Genomic DNA, 27077 nt, shown 5'->3' with positions numbered 1-27077 from the left:
GAGAGAGAGAGAGAGAGAGAGAGAGAGAGAGAGAGAGAGAGAGAGAAAGAGAGAGAGAGAGAGAGACTGAAGCTAGCACTTTAGCCTCCCTATACTAAGATACTACACTTGCAATGCACACAGCTGGGATGAGGTAGATGAATGGGGATATCTTGATTATAAACTAGAGGCTTCAGCTACCAGGTTTCTCAAAGATATGCTTAATGCTGTGACAGATTATAGCAGACAAGGGAAATGATCTCTGTTAGCTGCTGTCAGCCAGACCTCAACAGGGCTTACAATCCAGTTTGGTCATAAACAGATTACAGAACTGAGATGACAGTGTCTATTTCCTTAGTGTCTTAGTTTATATTCCGGTATAACACTGAAACATTGGTACTTAATGGTTTACTTGAGTTTTTATGAAGATGGTAATCTTAAAGCACTGATTCAATTAGTCTTAATAAGTCGACATGCAGTAAGTTTAAATGAATGCCAATGAGGCTTGTCTTAATGAAACCATGAACCTGCCTCTATAGTTAATTATTTGTGGGAGCTGTTTCACTGAGTCATCTGCAGTCATGGAGAATAATGCAATATTTTGAGACTTTGGCTTTCACTTAGTAGGAAAATGGGCACTGACTACATTCTAAGAGCATAGCTACATACCTAGAAACATTTCCTAGCTGAAAATGTGAATATATACATATTCATATTTATAATAGCATATGCAGTAAATAAGATGAAAAATAACAAAGATGTTGTTGCAGATGATCTGAAAAACTAAGGAATAGAAAAATAGAACAGTGTTGATGATGCTGACTAGAGGGAGGGAGTGGGGTGGCACAATAATTCTAAAAAAGAAAACACTATACATCACTTTTTAAAATTCAGGCAGCAAGTGTAGACTTGTCCTGTTGCAGATTTATTCCCTAATTCTATTATGCTTCAGGTGATACTAGAATGCTTCTCATTCTCAAAGAATACAAGGAGAGACCCAGTGGGCAATATGAGACTTATTGAGATTGAGGGAGGAAAGACAGGCTAACCAAGAAGGAGAGAGATGCAAAATGGTAGCTTTTGGAAGGCAGTACTGTTTCATCTGTGTCTAAGCTTAACATCTATTGAGTAAACTCTTAATCAATGTTGATTGAATTGCAAGGATGACACACAGGACTTAAATAATGCTACATCCAAATCTTCAAGGTAGAGTTAAGAGTAAACCCAGCTCCCAGGAAAGTTAAACATTGTCAAATACTAATTTAGAAGACTGGGGTGGAAACAATAAAGATTAGGGATGGGAAGTTATTTAAATAATCTAATGGCCCAGAAGATCTATAAGTGAGTTTCCTAGATGGCCTGTATTTCTTTCTGTTCTGTGGGGAAGACCATTATCCATTAGCTATATTTGCGTGTTCATTCCTCTAATCCAAAATCCATGAAATAATGAAAATGTGTCCAACTTAGGTCTCTTTGCTTCAAACCCAGGCCTGGACTGAACTGTCTAGTCTCTAGCAGTCATGGTATATCTTCAGGCCTTTCAAAGACAGTAGACATTTCTATTTTATTATTCCCACATCAGTGAAGCAGAGTACAATGTTCTAAGGCCAGTTTTGTTTCTTTGTAGACCTAAAATAGTGCTAAAAATAATTCTAAGCACTATCTGTTTCCCCAAATCAGGAATGTGGATGTATTTACATGAAAATTGCTTTTCCTTTCCAAGGAATTCAAAGCTTTCATCTTAATCTAATATACTATAATTCCATAGTACAAAGGCAAAGAGAGGTAATGGACAGAGGTAAATTGCAGGGTTCTTTTTTATTCTTGATGCTATGCATGCAACAAATCAAACAAACACACATACACGCATTCCTAGCTTCTTAATAATCAATCTTTGCTGTAACCGAGTATAACAGATAATGGAAAAAACTGCCACAATACAAAAATGGCATTGCTAATCTACAAACATACAGGGGAATTACATTTGATTACCAGAAAAAACAGTTTATGTTACAGAACAATCTTAAGAATAAAGAAAAGTAAACTAGAAATACTACCTGCCTTTGAAAGGATTTAAGATGCGTGGCTGCTGCAGGACAATTCAGCCCAGCCACCAGTTAGAGGCAGACAATTGGAGAACGGTTTTCTTCATGGAGTCTGAGCTCTCTTGGACCAGAGAGAAAGAATTAAAAAAGCAATTGACCAAGATGGCAGCAATGGCAGTATGGTGAATTAGTAAATGTTAGATTTGGAGTCAGAGGATCTGGGTTCAAATTCTGATTTAGCTACTTATATTTGTGTAATCTTGCATAAACTCCCTTAAGCTCTCCAGTGGCTCAGTTTCATTAGCTATAAAATGAGAGAATTGATCTAGAGCCATGGTGGTGAACCTATGGCATGCCTGTGGGAGGGGGTGCTCCCTTCCCCCTCTCCACTGTGCCTGATGACATTTTCATATCACCCACCCCTCTGCCCAATAGCCCCATGGGAGCACTTGCTCCCTCCCCTGTTTGAGTAAGGGGGTGGCTCACATGTGCCATTAGGGAACAGTTTGAGTCTCTAAAAGGTTCTCCATCACTCGTCTAGAGGATGCCAACAATTCCTCCCATTTCTAAATCTATGATCTTATAGTATTCATAATTATAGTTAACATGTAGCCAAATATATTTAGCTAGATTCATGATTTAAGATCAGAAAGTGTGGACGAATAAGCTGATGAGCTAAAACTTGAAGCTGGAAGCTTAGGGCAGTTCAATTCAACAGTCAATGGTTCAATATCTATTATACTCCATGCACTATGCTAGGCACCAGAAATAAAGATTTAACAGATCTTACCCTGAAGGGACTCATATTTTACAGAATGGACTTCAAATTCTACCTCTCACAACTCACTAGTTGTACTACCATACAGAAAATCTTTAATATCTCTGTACCTCAGTTTCCTTGCCTTTAATTTATGGATATAAATACCTGGGGTACCTCCTATATAACAGGCAGCCTAGAGAGTTGACAGTGATCTGGCCTCAGAGTCAAGAGGACATATGTCCAAGCCCTACCATAGACCAGCTTAAATACTCTGGGCAAGTCATTTAAACCATTCAGGGACCAGAATAACCCTTTAAAGACCTTAAATTATTTGTTAGTGGCATGCTGGTAGATTAACAACCAGCTTCCCAAAAGAAAAAATGTACAGGGAGAACTTTTATGTTTAATCTGCATTATTAACATTTTCTCCTTCACTTTCTTAAATCTAAATGATCAACAAAACAATAAATCAAGCCCTCATTTGTGGCATTTGCTAACTTCCAAGGTACAAATACAATGAAAATTTAGCAATCAACTCTCTTAATCTCACATGCACACACAAACACAAGAGTGTACACATATACACACCCTGTCCTAGCACAGTCTCCAGCACATCCTTTGTTCATTTTCTCCAGTAAAAATCACAGCTTTAGATTAAATACAAAGGAAAAACCTCTCCCTTGTATGTCTGGAGGCTCAAATAAAATAATGCATTTAAAGTGTTCCTACAAACCTTAAAGCATATGAATGCTAGCTATTGTGATTATTATTTTCAATTCACCATTTTTCAAACTCCCCAGAAAAAGAATTTTTGATGTGGTTATGTTCTAACCCAGGTCACCATCTGTTAAAATTATGAAAAAAAAACCTCCTCTTCAAAGTAAGCCCTAAAATGGTCATTAATTTGTTTCTGGGTTTTTTTCCAGCTACTGACCCCATTTCCCCTGTTATTTATTTGGCTTCCAGGCCATCAGCAGCCAAAGAGAGTCCATTCTTTCTTTAAAGATGTATAATCTCTAACCAGCTCTAGGAAAGATGACCTCATAACTGCCTGGAATCTCTTTTCCTTGATGAGACCTTTCTCAGAAGGATGCTGGAGCTAAAAGTAAAGCCAACCCCATTTTTAAGGCTGAGGAGAGAGAGAGAAAGGGTCCACTAAGATAATCAAATCATCCTCCATCTGCTGAAGGAAGGACTTAATTTGCAAGTGTTTCAGGACCAGTCTAGCTGGCATGTCAGCTAACCATTAAGAACAGCCTGAGAGGAAGGAGGAAGTTTGTTAAAGCAGCCAGATGATCCACAACCACAAACAGGAGGCTTTTGTTCTATCTCCACCTATGTTTACCTAAGGAAAAGAGCTGTGCCATTACTCCTGATTCTGGCTCAAATCGAGTGGAAAGCCAACATATTCTCTATTTTAGAAAATATTAATGAAGAAAGAGACTTTGGAGATCAAGAATGATCCTTTCTTTTTATAGACAGGAAAAATAAAGCCCAGAGAGATTAAGAGATAGTCAGTCAGTGGACAAAGGCAGGGTTTGAACCCAACTTTTGGACTCCAAAATTCTTTCTACAGTTAAAACAGAAGTGAAGAGACAAGGCAGGACATACAGCTAGTTAAGAGAGAAGAGAGAACTTCTCAGTGCTCCTCCTCATCCCTGAATCCTACATCTTCCAAATGCGAAAAGCATCTATCCAATATGGCTTTATACAAATGAAAATCTGGCAGAAAGGACTCCTTTTGGAGAGTGGTGGTCAGTTCATCCTCATTTTTAAAAGGAAGCTGTCCCGACCTCTATAATCACCATAACTAACAGGCATGCTTCTCTGTCATATTTCTCCAAAGGCAACAGGATAAAGAACTGATTCCTTTCTTTACTTGTCAGTGTAAATAAAGGGTTGTGTTGACACAGCCCAGTACAATAAGATATTGTGTGCAGGGCACTCCAGCTATTCCTACAATCTACATTTCATCTGCCACATTAGTAGACTTTGATCTCTACCTACTCATGCAGAGTGCCACGTCTGCTGCTTTGTTTAATAGAAGGGGGTGGGGGAGAAGAAGGGAGGAATAACTTGTAGACAGCTAGAGGGTTGCAAAAATGTAGTGAAATGAAACCAAATTGTTTAAGGAGTGAAGAAAAAAATTAATGGCAAAAGCTCAGAGGAAATGTATATTCCATCCAGATTATTACTCTATTTTTATGCCAAAGAATCCCTCTTAGGTGGCTCTACCAGTTCTTACTCCAAAGACCTTTAAAGAGCAGCTTGAAATTGCTGACAGGTTATATACTGCAGGGTGTTTTTTTAAGAGAACATTTTTCATTTCAATTGATCCTCCATTTTCCCTTCCCTACAACTGCATCCACACAAGGTTCTACTCTTTCTGCTTTCTTTGGCAATATTGTACATTATCAAAATTATGCCAAAAATTTCCACCCAAGGAATTAGAAGGCCCCCCTCCCATATCCCTTTATTCCTCTTCCAACATGAGTAGCACTGCTCTCAAGATAGCAGGGTTTACATTCAGGAGCAGAAATTGGTTAGTCAAGGACTCCTTACTTACCATTTATACAGATTTCAAATGGTCTACAAAGGTCGTCCTCAAACAAACAGCCTGTTGAGAACAACAAAGATAAAGGTGGATTAGTACCAAAAAGAGGATCATCAAAATACAGGCTTCTCTGGGCATTAATGCTCCAACTTGAGACAGATGTTTGCTTCCCCTTAAGTGTGATAAACAACAGGGAGGAAATTAAACATCCCTTCTTTGTCTGATTCTTTACAGTCTGTCTATTTTTCTTCATAAACTGAAAAAATATGCCCACAATTTGAGCCTATTAAAAAAAACATTTCTACCAACATCTTCACATTCCCAGAGAATTCATATCAATTTCCCTGATTTAAATCTTCCCTTTTATGCATTTAATACAAAGAATAAACTTTAGTCAGTTAGTGGTGAGTTGACAAGCATTTATTAAACACCTACTATGCATGTGGCTCTGTGCAAGATGCTGGGGATATATATATAGAGAGAGATAGAAAAGTAAATAATAGCTCCTGCTCTTAAAGAATTCACAGTCTACAGTAATAGAGACAACGTGCAAACAACCTGATACAAACAAGATATACAGAATAAGTTGAAGATAATTTTAGAAGGAAAGCAATAAGGTTAAGGAGGACCAGGAAAGTTTTCCTGCAAAATGTAAGATTTTAGCTAACAAGTCAGGAAATGGATATACCAAGGTAGAGAATTCAAGGCACCTCGGACAGTCAGAGAAAATATAATCAAGAAGATGGAGTCTCTTTTGTGCAAGGAACATGAAGGAAGCCATTGTGAATAGATCAGAAAGTACATGGTTGGGGACAGAGGTAGAAAAGACATAAGATAACTAGAGAGATAGGAAGGTATCAAGTTATGGCTTTGATTGCCAAACAAGCAACTTTATATTTGATCCTAAAGGTGATAAGAAGAGAGAATCTAAAGCAGAGGTTCCTAACCAACTTTTGTCATGGATCTAATAAAGTCTATAAATCATCTCAGAATAAAATTTTAAATGAAAAAAATAAAAGGTAAATAAAATTCAGAAAATAGCAAAAGAAATCAATTGTATTACAATGATTACCAAATATTTTTTAAGTTCATAGACTGGTCCAATTATTCTGGAGAACAGCTTGAAAGTATGCCCAAAGAGCTACAAAATTATGCATACCTTTTGACCCAGAAACACTTCTACTAGATCTGTTTCCCAAAGAGAGGACATGTATGTACAAAAATATTTATTGCAGTTCTTTTTTGTGGTAGTAAAGTATTGGAAATTGAGGATATGTCCATTAATTGGGGAATGGCTAAAAACATTGTGGTATATGATTGTAATGAAACACTATTGTGCCATAAAAAATGAAGATGGGCATGACTTCAGAAATACCTAGGAAGATCTGTAAAAACTGATGCAAACTGAAGAGAACCAGATCATTGTCCATAGTAATATAGTACATTGTACACAGTAGCAATACTGTAATGATGATTGATGGTAAAAGACTTATTGGAAGGATCCATGAGCAAAACTGCTATCCACATCTGGAAAGAACTGATGAACTCAGAGTAAATCAAAGTATAATATTCTCGCTTTATTTTCTGTTTTTTTGTGATGACTAATAGGGAAATATATTTCATATAATTTCACATATATAAGGGATACCTTATTGCTTGCCTTCTCAAAGTAGGGGAGGGGCTAGTGGGAGAAAATGTGGAACCCAATTTTTTAAATATTTTTTTATTTTAAAATTTTAAAAATAAGTAAATAATATTAAAAAAATAAATTCACAAATACTAGGTTAAGAACCTTTGATTTAGAGGCTCCATCCAAGCAAATCTAGGAGGGCCAATAATGATGTGGAAGCCTCCTTGATCTTCTACCTGCATACCAGGCCTAGCACAGGAAGATTCTGAGTGATAGGATTAGAGTCAGGTCACTCTGTTGCCACAGAGAAGTCATAAGATACAGGGGAAAGAACTTTGGATTTGGAATCAGAAAACTTGGATTCATATCTTGGCTCTATCATTCACAGTTTGTTATTTAACCTCTATAGGCCTCAAGACTTCCTCTACAAAATGAGAGAAGAGCTGGACCTCTACAATCCCTTCTAGCTCTAAAACAATTATTCATAGATCCATGTAATTCACACATTGGTCAATATATTAACCTCACCAATAGTATTAAAAAGTAGAAGTTCTTTTGTGTTCTTAGAGCCATAAGGGACCTTAGAAGATAGACTGGCCTTCTCCAAACTTCCCCTTCTTCTATCTTCCACTAGGAAACTGAGACCTAAAGAAATTCCATATGACAAAGCAAGTGACAGATCAGAGACACAAAGGTAGTTTCTCTGATTCTGATTTTAGCATTCCTATGCCTTTTTCCAACACTAAGTACAGAGGCATGTACACATAATACATGTTCAATAAATATTTCTTATGAACAAAAGAAACGAAAGAATAGATAAAGAAAATATCCTTTGATTGCAGTTGACTCTAGAATACAGTCAGTACTACAGTTAACTCTCTCTGGAGGAACCTAAAAGCAAAGGCCATAAATAAAAAAGAAAAAAAAATAAGAGCAGAGGATGGAGATGAGAGTAAGAACAGAAGATAGAGAAGAAAAGGAAGAAGAAAAGAGAAACAAAAGTGCAGACAGAAAAAATTTTAAAAGTTGTACCACAGAGCTAACTATACCAAGCAGAAATTGTTTCCTCATCTGCAAAATGAGGTTGTTGACCAAAACAATCCCTAAGGTTCCTTTTAGCACCAATACTCCAAAACAAATGCCCGTAACATTCTGTGATGGTTGCAAAATACAGCCCATAAACTAGCAAATAGTCATAATGACAAAAGTCATACCTAAAACTACAGATTAGCCAGGTTTCCTACCAGTTTAGCTAAATGTTTATCCTCTATAATGGCGGTTCTCTACCATTTTTGAGTAGGAAAACCCTTAATTCAGTCCATAAAAATTTTGTAGATTCCCACTCAACATTATTATTATGTGTTATTTGAAGAAATACATGACAAAAAGCCACTGCAAATTCTATATCACTCATAAATGGCAATGCGTTCCAGCTTTCTATTAATCATAACGCATCTTCATACACTTCAAAAATAATAATACCTTCAGATATGAAAAAGCAGCATATTTTCCTGGTGCTAAATAAATATTAAAATGATAATCCTCATTGAAGGCACACATTCTTAGTTCTCTCCTATTCTCATGAGCCCCCAGGAGCCCATTGTCCATTTGGGATCTAGTGCTCTAACATACCTTTTTTGCTTCTTCCTATGAGTCCAGAAGTCTTTTTTTGACCTCCAGGATATCCATGCCTTTGATACACTCAATATGATCAGTTCATTTTTCCAACTCTTTGAAAAGACTTTGAAGGATCCAGGGAAATATATAACTAATATAGACACCAAACCAGAAAGTCCCCCAATACACCATGGGGTTAAAAAATAATAATCACAATATTTCAAGTTATTTATTATTAGTTACAAATGTTATGCATATTTCACCCAGCCAGTCAATATGCTAATTTCACTGCTAATTGATGTGTGTTGTTTGTTCTAACATGAAGGAGGACCATATTTCATTTTTAATATCAGCCACCTACTAATAGTAATTATGACCATAAATCATCAAGAGAAAGGAAGAGACATTTTGTCTACCAGACATTTAGCACAACCTGTGCACTCTAGTGCCTCAGATTCATTTCATTCTCCAAATCAGCAGTGGCTGCCACATCCCATTCCTTGGCATATGTCAGGGAGTATGTCAGAGCTACCCTAAAACTAAAGAGCTAAATTATTCCCAGCACTTTCTCTCTAAAGTAGCAGTCAAAAACCTTCCCACAAGTATCCTAATCTCAGCTATGAGACATGGGGTTGAGAAATCTCAGTCAGAGGTTAAGATTCAGATGCCATACATTTCAATTAAATAGCCAAAAAAAGGCACTTAGCACAATTTTCATCAGACACATATACCTATCCTTAGCTGGAAATTTGCTTTCATAGTGCAAGTCTGAATACAAAAGAACATAGTCATAGCATTGTCAAATTGTCTTTCCTTTGTATGCAAAGTCCATATACAAAAGAAATATGTAGAGATGAGCAAAAACACGTTGTCATATGTCATGATTTCTTAAGCAAGGACCAAGAAGATGGAGAGCAGGAGATGGCATCAGTCATAATCTTAATCATCAGCAATCATTTCCTGGGAAGCTCTTCTCAAGATTCTTGACCTTTTGTTAAATTCTCCAAAGATATACAAGAGAGCTCTTGTTCTAAAAGAGCTTATGATTTAGGTGGGAAATAGGACATGCAACAAATATGGTTAAAGAGCAATAAAAGGCAGAATATTCTAAACTTCCACTGAGTGGTATACAAAATTAATGATAAGAGAATTCAGAGGAAATCATACTGAGACTAGAGATAGTAACAAATTTCTTTAAGAATATAGAACTTGAGCTGAACCAGGAAGGAAGGTTATGTTTGGTTTGATCTTCCCCTGACTGGGATGTTGTGACCAAGCCCTTAATATATATCAGTAAATTTCAACATTTCTGTTCTCAGGAGCCCTTTACATTCTTAAACATTTTTAAGAATCCCCCAAAGAACTTTTTTGTTAATCATCTATCAATATTTATCCTTTTCAAATGTTAAATGTTTTAGTATTTTGTTTTTATTATGAAAGTAGCTTTCACCTTGTGATCCCCCTCAAAGAGTCTCAAGAATCCCAAGGGGCCACACTTTCAATTAATGAATCAATAAAAAGTTATTAAGCACCTCCTATGTGCCAGGCACTAGGTCAAGCTTTGAGAAACATTGACATACATTATTTCATTGAATCCTTATACTGTGAGGTAAGCAGTACAGATTATTTTTTTCTTCATTTTATATATGAGAAAATTCTAACTCTGCAAAGTTGAGTGATTTCTAGAGAGCAGACAGGTATTAAGTATTGGGGGCTAAATTTATTCCAAGTCAACTTTGACTGGCAGTCCAGTGATTCTTCCATTATATCTTGATATTTCTATTCAAGATGTTTATATCCTATGTCAGAAGGAAAACCTGATGAGAGATTACAACATGTTTTTGACAAAGAGATTAGGGATATCGTCACAGAATAGGTAGTACCTAAGCTGAGCCCTAAAAGAAAAAAAAAGTATTTTAGTCAACAGATGTGAGGAAGAGATATATCCTTGGCATGAGGAAGAACCTGCACATATTCATGGAGAGAAAAAAATATGAGAAGACATCAAAATAGTAGTTCAGTTCTTTTGAAGTACAGAGTTCAAGAAGTCGGATGGTATGCAATAATTCTGAACAAAAATACTGGAGTTGGATGGAAAAGAGCCTTAAATATCAGGCTGGAAACTTAATATTTTATCTAGACTATATGTCACAGGCAATCAAGAAGTTTTGAGGACAACAGTGACATGACCAAATCTATTCATTAAGATTATTTCAGATGTGTAAAGGATGGATTAGAACACAGAAAATGGAGGCAGAGATGACAGATAAGAAGGCTTTACAATATCTTAGACATTAGAAAAGCAGATAAAATTTAAGCTAGATTCATGGCAGAATATAATGGAGAGGAAGGGGTTGTTAGGAGAGATGGTGTGGAATTATTAGGATCAATAGGACTCGCCAAGATATAGGACAGAGGCTTAGGCAGACAGAAAGAATGAAATTCAAAATCTAAATATCTCAAAGTTGAAGGATAAAAGAAGAAAAGCAAAGAAAGAATCACCTGGTAATTATTTCTAGGGGCTAGACTCTAGAATGCATTTATAATGAAGTTTAAAAAGGTCAATATCAGATCGATCTTTAACCTGACAAAAGTCATCAAGGAAACTGAATTCAATTCAATAATAATTTACTATGCATCTACTATGGACAAGGCACTATGTTAAGAACTACAGATACCAAGACAAAAGTGGAACAGTACTTGCCTCAAAAAGGTATCATGTGAGACATAACTAACAGGAAGTTATTTCTAAAAGGCAAAGATTAAGAGATAGTTCATTCTAGGCTGAGCACAGGATAAGGAGTATACTGCTTGTTCAAATGAATAAAAGAAGAAAATGGAAAGCTGAGCCTAAAGGAAGATGTACACAAATGTAAAATATGCATAACATGAGACAAAGTAAAATTAAATGAGAGGGAGAGGTAAGCTGGGGAGATTGCGGAAAGCCTCCTATAAGAGATAACACCTGAGTTTTGTTTTTAACAAAATTAGGCATTTCACAAAGCAAGATGAGGAAGGAATACATTCCGCACATGAGGAATCACTTTTGTAAAGGAAGCATGGAGGAAGGAAGCAGAAAGTCACGTAAAGGAATCACTTAGAAAACCTACTTGACTGGAACCAAAGAACATATAAAAGCGAATAATATAAAATAATACTGGAAAAGTAGTTTAGAGATATATTTTGAAAGGATTTAAATGCTCCACTGAGGAATTCATATTTTATCCTAACGACATTAGGAAGGCATTGGAGGTTTTTGGGAAAAGGACTGAAATGATATGATCACATCTGTGTTTTACAAATATCAATATAATAACTGTATAGAGGATGTGTTAAAAGAGAAACTAGCCACAGAGAAATTATTTCAATAGTATAGTTAACAAATGGTAAGGCATATTAGAGGCTAAATGAATAAAGAGAAAAGGACACATATGAGAGGTGTCATAGAAATAGATTCATCAATACTTGGCAACTGATTAATTAGGAGGACAAAGAAGAGTGAAAAATCCAGCATGACTATGAAACTGGGTAACTAAGAAAATAATGGTGCCATTGAAAGAAGTGGAAAGATTAGAAGACAAATGGGTTGAGAAGGGCATATGAATTTTCTTTTAGGATATGTCAAGTTAGAGATACCTATAGATTATCCAGAAGGAGTTTCTGAACTGTTTAAGCCCAAAGGAGGAGAAGCAGTATGTTTACCACTAGAACAATTGGGCCAAAACCTGACATGTCTCCATCTAGATGATTACTTTGATTCTGATATATCAATAATGAGGTTGTTCTGCTTCTTCTACACTCCCTGTTTTTTTGACAATGGAACTATGGAATATAGTCAGAACAGACTGGGTATGCAGAAGGAAAGCACTCTCTCTAACCTAGTGTAATAGGCGGACCGAATTTATCTTCGTGGCTAGGCAAAAAGGCAGTCAAAAGGGGAGATGAGATCACTATGTCATCAAAACATTGGACAATTTCTTCAGATTCTTTGTGGACAAAATGGATAAATACAGGTTGGATGAAAGTGCATTTGTAACTGAACAAGGGGATCATATATTAATGGATAAATATCAACTTGGAAAGATGGCTCTCAAGGGGCATGTTACAAGGCTCTGATCACCACCATCTTTATCAGTGACACAAGAAGCTACAAGAAGGTATGTTTATTAAATCTGTTGATGATGAAAATCCAGGGAGGGAAACAAAATAGATTTTTTTCAATTTTTTTTATTATATGCTTAATAACCACCGCCATCAACCACCACCACCACCATAAAACATTTAAATGAACCAATGCATAAAAATTATGTACAAAGCCACAAACTCCACATTGTTTATAACTAGTTTTAAATATATATAAATTATATGTGTGCTAATGTAAACATCCTCTGCTTTTTAGTTCCCTTTGGATTTGTTTTACTTTATGTTTTTTCTCTTGATTTTGTGACCATTTTAAAACGTAATCATAGTATATATTATTCTTGTTCTCTTTTTATTTCTTCATATATTTCCCTTATTTTCTTTATATTTCCAATATTTATCCTTTCTAATAACATAATATAATCCATTACATTCAAATATCACAATCTATGCAGCTATTTCTCCCAATCATTGTATTTGTGTTATTTTCAGTTATTTTGTCATTACAAGCAAAGCTTCCATGAATATTTTCATACATACACAACTTTTTACCCTCTCAATAATGCTCTTAAGGCCTAATCCTAGTAATGAGATCCCTATGCAAATGAGCATGAATAGCTTTATAGCTCTTAATTTATATTTCCATCTTGTTTTCTAAAAAAAATTCATAGCTGCTCTAGCAATGTAATATTAGGCCTGTTTCTCTACTCTGTAATAATTATAAAAAATATAGACTGAGAGTAAAAGGAGAAGTAATATTTTAATTATGGCCATGTTGGTAAAATAAAGAAATCACCACACGCCTGCTAAGATCTAATTCAAAATACCCCGCCAGACCTTTCTCCCCATAGACCACATGCCTGCCTTCTCCTGTGCCAAAGAGAGCAACTTACCAATCAGCAGGCAGGTAACCAAAAAGGAAGTCTCAAGCCCAACCTCCCAATTTAAGCTGCGTTTTACGTTTGTTCACATCAAGACTGGAAACCCATCGAACCATGGAAAATGTAGTTTCAAAGTCCCCTAAACTTCCACAGGAAGTTTGTCATATATCTAAATATTTTAAGGCTCAAATAAGCCCCAAATACCTCTCAATGAAACCCCCAAAATTTCAAATAACACAACTCCTATCAGCGTTTAATTTGATGAACTTAACCCATCTGGTTCTCAGTTAACATACATTACCAGGACCATATTTAACTAGATCTGTCCTTACAATCTGTTGCCAAGACCATACACTTTCCAAAACCAAGTCTTTCCAGCTAGTCATACCAAGTAGAACTTTTGTTCCAATGCCACAACTCCTCACAAATGCAGGATTACCTCCATAGTATGATCAGTGTTAAAGTAAGCCTTTTGCGAAATATTTATGCCCTCTGAACCATTATTGACCCACCAGAAACTGTGTTTGCATTGTGAGTATGCTTAGGCTTGTATCTATTATTAACCTCATGCAAGTGTGTTGGGGCTTTCCAAATAGTTATCATATTTAACTTACCTAAGGTTCTATTCATCTCCTTAACTTCTAACCAAAACTTAAGAAAGATTTATCTAGTTCTAAGAGTATAAAATTAAAGTCCTCCACTCTTATTATTTCGTTACCAATTTCCATCTGTATCTTATTTACTCTTTCCTTTAAAAACATTGAAACTATAACACTTGGTTCATACAAATCCAATATTAATAATGCTCATTATCTATAGTACCCCATCAGCATAATATAGTTTTATTCTATGCATCACTTCCAATTATATCCATTTTAGCTCCAACTCTTTCAAAGATCATGACTGCTATCCTTGACTTGTCTGGATCCATTGAGGCACAGTATATTCTGCTTCAGCACTTCACCTTCACTCAATGTGTGTTTCTCATTTTCAGTGTGTTTCTTGTAAACAACACATTGTTAGGTGTAGTTTTTTAAAAGACATTTCTGATATCCATTTTCTTCCTATGGGTGAATCCATCCTATTTACATTCAATGTCATTGTTATTAGCTGTGCATTTTTATCTACTCCATTCTTCCTTTGTCCTATTTCTTCCTCCTTTTATGCTGTATCCCTCCCTCAGATATCTGTTTTTCTTTGACCAATATCTCTCTGATTCACACACCTTCCTCAAAACTTCCCTTGTCCTCTCTCCTCACACTTCTAGTACCAAATTTGTCCATTTCCCAAAGATCCCTCTAGGTTCCCTCCCCCCTTACCTTTTAATTTTTATTCTAGCCACCTTCCAAAAATCCCTTTCTTATCCTCCCCAATTATGCCTTTCTACTCCTTGATATAAGTTTCATTCTAAAATTGCTCCCCTATCTTGTCTTAAAAGTCCCTATCTCCTCCTCTTACCCTACCTTTTGATATGTACTCCTCTCTAGGCATCACTTCTTTCCCTCCCTTTTCTTATCCACTTATCCTTTCTCTTTATTCACCCTCCTCTCCTCCAAGGCATAGTATTCATTCCTCCTCCATATAAGTTTCCATCCTATGTCCTCCTGGTCTACTCATCTACCATTTTGGCTCATTCATCACAACCTCATGTCTTCCATCCATACATGCCCATTCAAAATACCTAGACATTGTTGCCATTCCCTGGGGCTAGAGATGACATTTTCCAGTACAGGAATCAAACAATTTGACCTTTTAAATTTATGATTAGTCTTTCATTACCTTTATCTATTTCTTATATATCAAAATTTTTCTGAGTTTTGTGTTTTTCCCCAGGAATAGTTGAAACTCCTTTAGTTCATTAAATATTCATTTTTATCTTATAATTATGCTCATCTATGTTGGATATGTTAGTCTTGATTACAAGCCCTATTTTTTTGCTTTATGAAATACTGTGTTCCATTTCTTGTGTCCTTTTAATGTTGTGCCTGCTAAGTCTTGTTATGACTGTACCTCCATAATATTATTTTTTTTTCTTGTTGCTTGTAGTGTTGTCTTCTTTATCTGGGATTTATAGAACTTAGTCATGATGTTTCTGTGCATTTTCATCTTTGGGTCACTTTGAGGTGGTGATCAGTGGATTCTTTCCATTTCTATTTTACCCTTTCATTCTCAGATTTCTGATTTTCCTTGGTAATTTTTGGAGTACTATGACTAGACTTTTTTATCATATCTTTCCAGGAGTCTAACTATTCTTGTACTGTTTCTCCTTGATTTTTCAGGTCAGTTGTTTTTGTGTTGTTTCATATTCTTTTCTATTATTTCATTCTTTTATTTTGCTTTATAATTTTTTGCTATTTTAGGAAATTATTAGCTTCTTCTTGTCCAGTTCTAGTTCTTAATAAATTATTTTCTTCCATGAGTATCTGGATCCCTTTTTCCATTTGGGTGGTCTTTCTTTCACAATTTTCTTGATTTTCATGCATTGCTCCTTTTTTCCTGATTTTTCCTCAACCTCTCTCATTTGGTTTTTGAGGTCTTTTTAAAACTCTTCCAATAACTGTTTTTTTGATCTTGTGGCTATTTAATGTATTTCTTTGCTAATTTTGAAGTAGTGCTTTTACTTTATAATCCTCAGTTTGAGCCGTGATTTTCCCTGATCTGATCATAGCTATCAATAGTTGAGTTCTTTCTCTTTTACTTGCTTTTTTTTATTTTAGCATCCAGGCCAATAGACTTAATTATTGGCTTTTTTATAGAGTCCCACAGTTCCTAAGGTGCTGAGCTGTGATACCTCAGGTTTCCGGATTATTTTGTGTGTTTGTTTTTTCCTGGGTCCTATTTAGTTATACCAGTTTTTAAATTCCAGAGTCCAATGCACTTCCAAGTCCCCTATTCAAGCTCCAATCTGTGATTGATCACAGGTGTTCCAAATGGATACCACAGGTAATTCTGCCACTACAACTGTAAGGAGCTAGTCCACCTTCCCCCTATGACAGCAACCAGGCACTCTACTCTCCTGGGAGTGACCACAGCTGATGGAGCCCTAGTACCTCAGCAACTACATTACTCTCCTCTTTCTTCCAGGGGCTGTCTTGTGGATTCCATGTTGTTTACACATGAAATGGTTCTGAGGCCAAAGAAGTCAAAAACTTTCCTTCCTAGTTTCCCTGGCTATTCAACTTCACTCTAGTTCTGTATATTTTTGCAACTTTTAGCATTGATTCCATGGAGTTATTTTTGGGTTTTGGGGGGGGTATTATGAGGGCAAAGAATCTTCATGCCCTACTCTGCCACCTTCCCACAATGCCCATAACCAAAATAAAAGTTTGAAATGCTTTTAGCTCAGTAAAATAGTTATTACTGAACAAGATAAAAATTCTAAAGGGGAAAATAGAGTCCTACATTCAGGGTTCTTTTTCTCTTTTTTATACTATCAATAAATATAATGATAAGAAAAAGTTCTCACAAGTACATTTCTAACTTAAAAAAATACAAAACCAATTTTTTGTGAGTAAAAAATAATCCAGAAAATATCTTCTCTTAGTGTAACCAAAAAAAGAAAGAAAACTAGTCTGTAAGTGCAATTCATTTTTCTTTTGATTTTCTCTTTATAACAAAACCAAAAACAAAAATAAAATTCTATTACTTGAGAGTGCTTTGTAAGTTTCAAATGAATGTCATTAAAGAAGGATCATAATCCTTATGGCTCTGGCCTACAGCTAATCAAATATAAGCATAATGATGAACAGAAGGGCATCCCAAAATCAATATACAAGAATCCCAAATTATAAACCATATCAATTAGCTGGTAATTATTCACATTGGAAGGAATCCCAGAGTGGGAGTGAGAAAATGGAGGTTCTACTCTTGCCTCTGTAACTAATTTGCTGTGTGAGATTAAGCATGTTACTTAAACTTGGTTCCATAAGCAAAAACTGAGATATCTGAAAATTATCTTGTTCTGACTCTTTATGACCCCATTTTGGAGTTTTCTTAGCAAAGATCATGGAGTGGTTTGTCATTTCCTTCTGCAGCTCATTTTTATAGCTGAGGAACTGAAACAAACAGTGACTTGCCCACGGTCATATAACTAAGAAGGATCTGAGGCTGGATTCAAACTCATGAAGATGAGTATTCCTGATCCCAAGTTCAGTGTTCTACCCTCTGTGTCATCTATTAAAAAAGTATTGCTCAATATTTGGAAATATTACTGGAACTTCCAAAACTCCTAGAAGTTCATCCTTTTTAATAACAGGCTAGCTAAGTTTGATAGAAAATACAAGAAGGAATATTTTTTATCCTGTAAATTTAAATTATTTATTTATTTGCTGCACTAAAATACCTTGTTAACTTCCTTCCCTCCATCTCTTCCCATATTAGGGAAGTCATCATATGACAAAAAAGATATATGTATATATATAAAACTATGTTTTATTTTACTTTGAAGATGGAAGTATACAAGTCATTCTTTAAATAATATTTCCATTGCTGTACACGATGCTTTCTTGATTCTGCTTGTTTCACTCTTCATAATTTCATGTAGGTTTTTTCATATTTTTTCCATAATTAACTTGTTTGTCATTTCTTATGGTGAAGTAGGATTCCATTGCAATCATATGCCGCAACTTGTTTAGCCATTCCCCAATGGATGGGCACTGCTTCAATGTCTAGTTCTTTAACACCACAAAGAGAACTGTATTAAATATTTTAGAACATGTAAATCATTTTCCTTTTTGCCATGATCACCTTAGGAAATAAATCTAATAGTTGTATTGCTGGGTCAAAAATATACACAGTTTTAAAACTCTTTGAACATAATTCCAAATTGCTCTCCATAAAGGTTGGGTTACTTCATCCAAAAACTATCTGTTCATATCATGTGAACATTTATCAGTTGGGGAATGGATCATATTCCTATATATTTGACAAATTTACCTATATATTTTAGATGACTATATAAATTATTTTCCAAACTTCCAGTTTTCCTTTTAACCTTTTATTTTATTTTTTAGAGAAAGGGTTTTCACCAAAAGGGTGATTAATGCATTTCTACTAAAGAATCCATACATATGAGATAAATAGATCTTAGATATGATGGTGTAATTGGACTTAACAGTTCAAAGAAAAAAGATAGATTTGGGCCTTGTATTAACCACAAGTCCTATATGAGTCAGTAGTACAATGTGTCTGCCAAAAATAAAAACAAAAAACTAATGCCATCTTGGACTGAATTGAGGAGTTTATGTCCAGAACAAAGAAAGTAATAGCCCTGTCCTACTGTAATCCATGTTTGCCAAAGCAGATGTGGAATACTGCATTGTGCTCTGGTACCATATCTAAAGAGAGATACTGACAAATTTGAGTATGGTAAAAGGAGGTCAGTTGGATAGAGAAAATTCCAGAAAGCATATCATGAGAAATTATTAAAGAAATTATAAATGTTTGGTATGAAAAAGATTAGAAACACCAAACTGCCCTTTAGAAATGGGAGCAGATTGATTTTGTCTGTACTGAATGATCGGAAGACCACTCAGAAGAAATTACAAAAGGTAAAGTCAGTTCGAAACAAGGAAGAAAAACTTTCAAACAATTAAAGCTTCACAGCAATAGAATGGTCTTATGAACTACCAAGTTCAATGCCACTGAAAGTCTTCAAGCAACGTTAGATAACCATCTCTTTGGGTTGAAGAAATAAATCATTTCCCTCCACATATAATACAACAAAAGCTCAGTCTACAAGACCTATCTCCTAACACCAGCATCCTAAAGAGTGTATCATTATGTTTATTATGTATATTAATATGGAAAATCATAAAGCACAGGAAAGAAATAACAAAAATTACTAGGTGAAATTTCTGTTATATCCCTCCTAGAACATTATTATCATCTACCAATTCCCTCATTTTTTTGTTTGTACCTTAGTTTGCAAAGACCTCCTACTAAAGGATCCATATGTATGAGACAGTGACAAGGGGAGAGAGAGAGAGTTCCTGTCATATTTGGGATCTTTCTCATATATCACTCTGCTTCATTTCTCAGTGAGTTCATCAGTCATAACTAGGAAAGGATGACTAGGGCTTTTCACTAGGCTAAATTTAGAGGGTGCTAACATTACTTACAATCCTTCAGCAGCATAGAAACAACATTTAGTATCTAGTTAGCAAGTATAATTCAATAAAATGGAAAGCTACCAGCTGACAGCTAGGGTCAATGTTCCCTGTCCCTCTCTCCATAGAATGGCAGCCTCCTCAGCAAATCAATACATCAAAAACATTTATGAAGCTTCAACTAAGTAAACACTCGCCCCACTTTTATGTTTCCCAAACATCCATCCACTCTCAGTGGGGTGGTACCTCTGTCACCTCTCTCAGCTAAGAACACACATTATTCCACTTGCCTTGGGCACAGCCTATGATACTTTCCAAGGGAGACAAGATTCTCAATTAAGAGCTCTGAAAGCCAGTTCCTGGCTTTCTCTCCACTCAGAATTAAAGACAGCATGTCCCCCCAACATCTTCATTCCTCTCAGTCAAAAACAACCTCAACTTTCACAGCTTGTACTTTCCCCTACCTCCACCTTTCCAAAGTTGGCTCTGTCAAATTTTCTTTCCTCCTGAAATGAGTAAGCTAGGTAATACAATCAATACACAGAGTGCTGGACTTGGAGGGAGAAACCCCTTAGTTCAAATCTCACCTTAGATAACTCTAGGCAAGTTACTTATTCTCTCTAAGTCTCTGTTTCTTCCTCTATAACACAATATAATAATAGATCTTATTTCAAAGCATCATTGTGAGGATCAAATGAAATGCATATGTACAAGTGCTTTGCAAATGTTAAAGTACTGTATAAATGCTGTTATTATAATGTATAATGGTAACACAACCATGGCCACCCTCTCCAATTTCTCCTTCCCTTCCCCTCTCTCACCATCACCATACCACACCCCACCACACTCTTGCCCATTCCTACACACAAACATTCTGCTACCATTCCTTAACAGCATGTTATACTTTGAAGTTCATTGCATTTGGCTATCTCATCTAATAGCTTTTCTTGGCACTACACTAAGCCCTTTACATTATTATCTAATTTAATCCTCAGAACTACCCTGGGAAATAGGTACTATAGTCATTTCCTTTACCAGATAAGGAAATAGAGACAGAGATGAAGTGACTTGCTCAGGATCACACAATGACTATTTGAGATTCAGTTTGAATTACTCTTCCTAACTTGAGGTCTTATCTTCTATCTACCATGCCTCCTAACTGCCCCCAAAATGGGTCCAGTTCTTAGATACTGTAGGCTACCAGTCTCCAGATCTGTCTATCTATTCCTTACAGAACTAAGTATTTGGGTCACACTATAGATCTCCAGAATTCTCTCTCCCAGCATCCCACTTTCCTTCTAACATTACGTCCTTACATTTTGGAGATAAAGTTTGTGTGTGACTGTCTCTCTCTCTCCCTGCTAACATGGCTGGGAAAACTTCTCTTTACTCAGACTTTTACTTTTCTCTTCTTATTTCCTCTACTTAAGTGATTATTAATAAACCTTATAAAATATAATACTTGGAGTTATTGGATATTAATTTTGATCTTACAACACTCTCTTTCTCCAACCATACACCCCTTCCTTTGAATATTCTTGTCTCCCCATAAAAACCCTCCTTCCATCTCATGAATTTCAGCTGCATTCTAACCCAGTCACTAATGGACATAACCATGTCTTAAATCTCACTTATATCCGCAATGTCTCTGCTTCCATAATATCAGATGATAAGTTAAACTATTTTTCTGGATTTCCATCTCTCCTTCTGCCTCATCCAATGTAAATTAATTCTTCACATTCCCTGTATATTGCAGTCTCTCTATCTCTACCTAGCTCCTCATGCATCATCTTTAACCAGGATTCACTTTCCTCTCTTCACTTGACTCTATAATTAACCAGTTCCACTACACACCATCCTACACTCTTGAATTTCTTTTTCTTTTATCTCTCTTCATACTCTATCTATTCACAATTCTAGATGATGCCCACCACATGCCTCCTCACTTTACAACTCTAGGTCAGATGGTTCCCTGCAAATCCATGTAATCTAGTCACAACACAGTCCTCAATGTAGAGCATCATAAATTTGTTATTTCCTAATTTGCACTCGGTCATATCTCATACAGCAGCTGTCCCAACCCGCCAACATCCCTTCCAATGATCTTTTTAAACCACAGGTAATTTTGCTTCTTACTTTGAAAAAAGCAAGGCCATCTAGCATGAATTCCTCATCTCTCAATGAAATACTTCAAAACATTTACATATTTTAACCCAACCTCCTCCTTTGTTCTAGTCTCTGAGGAAGAAATAGCCCTTCTAGACAAGATTAATCCCACTAATTGTGCCCTTGATCTCAATCTCATACTGCAGTGTTGCCATAGAAACAGGGACCACTAACTAAACATAAGGACCCCTAAGGGCCCAAACATTGACTTAGAAAACCACTATTAACATTATTTATGGTTTATTATACTTATTTATCTTGTTAAGTATTTCCAATTACATTTTAATCTAGTTCAGATCATACTTGAGTGTGTTACTGACCTCATGCAGCCCAACAGCTGCTTTGATACTTCTGCCTTACCTCATATTCCAAGGGCTTTCTCCATAGATCATTTTGTGTGTGTGTGTGTGTGTGTGTGTGTGTGTGTGATTTTTCTCTATCACCCACAGACTTTACCTACATTACAAACATTCTCAAATTTCCCCATCTTTAAAAAAACTTTAACTTAATGTGTCACCCTCTCAAGATTTATCATTCCATATTTCTTCTCCCTTTCACTGCTAAATTTCCAGTTCCATTTTATGCCTTTTGTCTCAGCTTACTCAACTCCATACTTATTTCCCATTCCCTTGACATCTGACTTTAGACCTCACAACTCTCCTGAAACTACTTTGCTAAATGTAATGTTTCTTCCTCAGTCATCCTACTTGTTCTAATTTTATCTTTTCATATTTTTAACTACCTGTTTCCTTCTAGATGTGAAAAGGTCCTTTCCTGGTTCTCCTTATATTTAAGTTCACTATTTCTTCTCAGTATCATATGCCAGTTCATAATTCATCTTTCACCTTCCAAGTGCTGGTATCCTCCAAGACTCAGTGGTGGATCCACTTGCCGCTCTCTACAGTCTCTCCCACAGTATAATCTGTTTCAATGAAATCAATTATCAACTATATACAAATTACCTCTAAGTCTATGTATATAGCCTAATAGCTATGCTTACTTCTTTTTTCATATTTCCAGGTGTCCACTGGAGCTTTCTACCTAGTTCTTTTGGCATCTCAAACTTAGCACAACCTTAATAGAATTTATCTTCTCTTTTAAATGTCCCTCCAAACATTGCTTTTTCTATTGAAGATACAATTCTTCCAGTCACTCTACTTTGTAATAGGAGAATAATTCTAGATTCTTTCCCCTCCATCACCAGGGAGATGCCAATTCCTATTGGTTGTACTTCCACCACATCTTTTGCATTTTTCCTTTCTCTCTGCAAAAATGGAAACCATCTTGTCTTAATTTCACATAACCTCTCACCTGGTCTACCAAAACTCCCTCCTAACTGATGACTTCCAGCCTTTATCCTTCTCCAACAAATCTACAAAGTTGTCAAAAATATTCCTTCTAAGGCTCCTGTTTTCAACAACTTCCAATGGTTCTCTATTGCCTCTTATATAAAACCTATAACCTAACCCCTATAACCTAGCCTGGCATGGAAGCTCCTCCACAACCTGGGTCCAATCTATTTCTCCCTCCTAATTTAAAATTATTCCCATTTACATGCTTTATGTTCAAGCCAAACTGGCTAGTTAGTTTTTCCCTCAGACTCATAATTCCACCTCCAACTCCATATATTTGCATAAACTATTTCACAATCCTGAAGAAAACAGAAAGAAAAAAGAAAACTTGATCACTTCTCAGAATTGTTATTTTCTTTCAAAGCACAGTTCAGGTACCTCCTCCTCTATGAGGCCTCCCTCTTTGCTCCAGTTACCTATCTATGTAAATGTTCATCCATCTGTTAGAACAAAACCTTTTTGAGGACAGAAACTATTTTAGTAGATTTTTTCTTTATATCTCCATAGCCTCATATACAGTATAGGAGATCTTTAATAAATATTTGTACAATTGATTTTTTAGTAAATGAGCTAATGCTTTCAAATCAAAATTCATGCATCTTAAAAATCAGCCTAGTAATTTTTTGGAGGGGAGGAAGGGAATGAAAATGATGTGTATTGTCACCCTTCTCAAGAATGACAAGAATTAAATCCCATTTCTTAAATCTCTATCATACCAGAACCTGCTCCTGGCTACAAAGGAGCTCAGATGTGGCAGAAATTCAACACTATGCAAAAAGTAGGGCACAGTTAGAGATAAATGGCCTGTGGAGTTTCAAGAAATAGGCTGGCAAATTCACTCAGCTTTCTGGAGCAATCACAAAATATGTAAACAGTCAATGAAAACTATGAACCCTATGAGCCCATTCTGATTGACCATACTCTGAAGAGGTCATAGGCTATATTTTTATAAACTTACTCTAGAAGGTAGTAAAAAAAGTGTCCATCAGAGGAAATACATTATGATAACCAGCTTTTCATGTTTAAAAACACAGGAAAAATGAAGTAATATGATTAAATCAAAACTTAAAAATAAGCTTATACAGCCAAGGCAGGGGATACATGTTAATCATTGCCAGATTTAAATTTTTCTGCTTGTTGTCTAATTGGATTTATATCATCTAAAATAGTGGTTCCCAAACTTTTTTGGCCTACCGCCCCCTTTACAGAAAAAAATATTAGTTAGCCCCCTGGAAATTATTTTCTTTCATTTTAATAGCAATTAATAGGAAAGACAAATGCACCTGTGGCCATCACAGCCTCCATGGATCACTGCAGCACCCAACAGGGGGTGGTAGCGCCCACTTTGGGAATCACTGGTCTAAAACAATCCTTGAGAACTGACACAGTGCCACAAGGTATTGTTAAATTTATGTAGTCTTATTCCTAGAAAAAACTGAATGATCATTTAGTAACTGCTTTTAATCATATCAAGCAAGAAATATTTATTGAGTTTCTCATATGTATAAGACACTGTTGAACTATAGAACATAGAGCATAAAGGACCAAATAGACATTTTTCTAAGGTTGAAACACAAATTGTCAGTAATCACTTGAAAAAATTCTTAGACCCTCAAGTAATAAGGTAGAAATAAAAATAACTTTCAGGTATTACCTCTAACCCATCAATTTGTAAGATGGTTGACAAATTGAGAGGATTGGGGAGAGATGGATGGATAGAATAGATGGATATTTTCAGATAGATGGAAAGATAGAATGAAACAATGTTAACAGAATACTCTTCAGGATTATGGTTATTCAGTGCTAAGGGAATTATGAGCTAAAATCTTTTTGGAGGACAATCTGGCATATACTAAAATAATCTCAGCCTTTGACCGAAAATATTCATTGGGAACAGCAGACCTCAAGAGTGTTAAGAAAAAAAAAACTAGCAAAAAAAGTGCTTTCTAGAATAAAAATTTATCCAATAGAAGGATAGTTCCTTAAGGTCAAGGATTGTTCCTGTTCTCTCTTTATATCCTTTGCCTGGCCCAATGCCTAGCACAGAGTAAGTGCTTAATAAACACTTGTTAACTAAATGATTTATTGTTCAAAGATTTTCATAGCATCATTATTTGCAAATGCAAAAGAAAAAATATAGTAATCTAAATGCCCATCAAATTGGGAATAATTAAATAAATTTTGGTATACCAATAGAATGGAATAAGAGATAGTTTCACCTAGTGGACAAAAACGTATTGGATTCAAGGAGGTTTGGGTTCAAATTCTGCCTGATCCTAGCATTTCAAAGTCTGCAGTTATCCTGGGCAAGTCACTTAAATTCTCTATATCCCAAACAACTCTCTAAAACTAGAAGTTATAGATAAAGTATGTAATGGTGGTAAAGTTTTCCATTTCAGGAGGTTCCTACACAGAGAAAATTAGAAATATAGATCAATGTAAAAGAATACTCTCATGCAATGAAGATCATGTATGAGGCATATTGCAAAGACCTTAATGAAATAAAGCAAATTGTCTAAAGCAAAACCAGAAGAACAGAATACATACTAATCAGAATCTAACTTTAGAGTTACAAGGGAGCTTAGAAATCAACTAGTTCAACCATATGAGAGAAAAAATGAACAAAAAGAATGTGTTAAGGCTCATGATGGAAAGAAGTGAAAGATAAATGGTTCTAATATTCTATGTATTGAAAACTGATTTTGGGGTAAATAATTATAAAACAAGATTAATTAGCCAACTGATTCTTACTATTAAGTTTTAATGTCAGTCAATAAGTATTTATTATTAATTAATAATAGATAACATTTAGTTAGTGCCTAGTATATATCAGGCATTATTCTGGGCATTTTGCAATTATTATCTCATTTGAGCCTGCCAACAACCCTGGAATTCACATCTTACTATTCTTTCCATTTGACAAGTGAGAAAACTGAGGCTGAGGATAAGTGATTGGTTCAAGGTCACACAGGTAGAAAGTATCTGACACCAGATTTGACCTCAGGTCGAACTTCATAAGGCAGCAAGAGTCTATAAAAAAATCAAAAGAATGAAAAAATTGAAAAACATATGAAGCACCTCATTGCAAAACTACATATCTGGAAAATAAATCCAGAAGAAACAATTTAAGAATTATTGGACCATGGGAAAATCATGACAAAAGAAAAAGGCTGGACATCATTCTACAGGAAATTATCCAAGAAAATTATCCCAACATTCTTGAACAAGAAGGAAAAGTGGAGATTGAAAGAATCCACAGATCACCTCCTATATTTAATCCTCAATTGACAACACCCAAGAATGTTATAGCCAAATTCAAGAACCACCAGACCAAGGAAAAGATACTACAAACTGCTAAGAAGAACCCATTCAGATATCATGGAATCACAGTTAGGGTAGCACAGGACCTGGCTGAATCCACACGGAAGGACCAGAAGGCATGGAACATGTTATTCCAGAAAGCAAGAGAACTGGGTCTACAACCAAGAATCAACTACCCAGAAAAATTAATTATATTTTTGTAGGGAAAATATGGTCATTTAATAAAATAGAAACTTTCCAAACATTAATAAAGAAAAGGCCTGACTTAAACAGAAAATGTGATGCCCAAACACAGAACTCAAGAGAATCACAAAAAGGTAATTAAGAAAGGGGGAAAAAACAAACAAAAAACTTTTTAAAGGACCCAATAAGTTCAAATGATTTGTATTCCTATAAGAAAAGATGATATTGGTAACTTAAAAAATTGTTATTATCATCAGAGTAGCTAGAAAAAGAATACTTAGAGGGAACAGTGACAAACTGTGTAGGACGAAATGTCAAATATATATATATATATATATATAT

General features: G+C 35.5%; 1 protein-coding gene across 1 annotated transcript in view; it reads right to left on the bottom strand.

The window, feature by feature from the left end:
* PTPRN2 (protein tyrosine phosphatase receptor type N2) overlaps positions 1-27077 on the bottom strand; it is a 1449868-nt gene that overhangs the window by 1250200 nt on the left and 172591 nt on the right. Inside the window, exon 2 of the mRNA XM_044678956.1 lies at positions 5351-5401. Coding sequence (XP_044534891.1) covers positions 5351-5401 — 51 coding nt within the window. The remainder of the gene's footprint in view (positions 1-5350; positions 5402-27077) is intronic.

The sequence above is a fragment of the Gracilinanus agilis genome, chromosome 5 (assembly GCF_016433145.1).
Source record: "Gracilinanus agilis isolate LMUSP501 chromosome 5, AgileGrace, whole genome shotgun sequence".
NCBI lineage: Eukaryota > Metazoa > Chordata > Mammalia > Didelphimorphia > Didelphidae > Gracilinanus > Gracilinanus agilis.
Note: the sequence above shows the minus strand (reverse complement) of the source record. Positions and strands in the feature narration are given on the sequence as shown.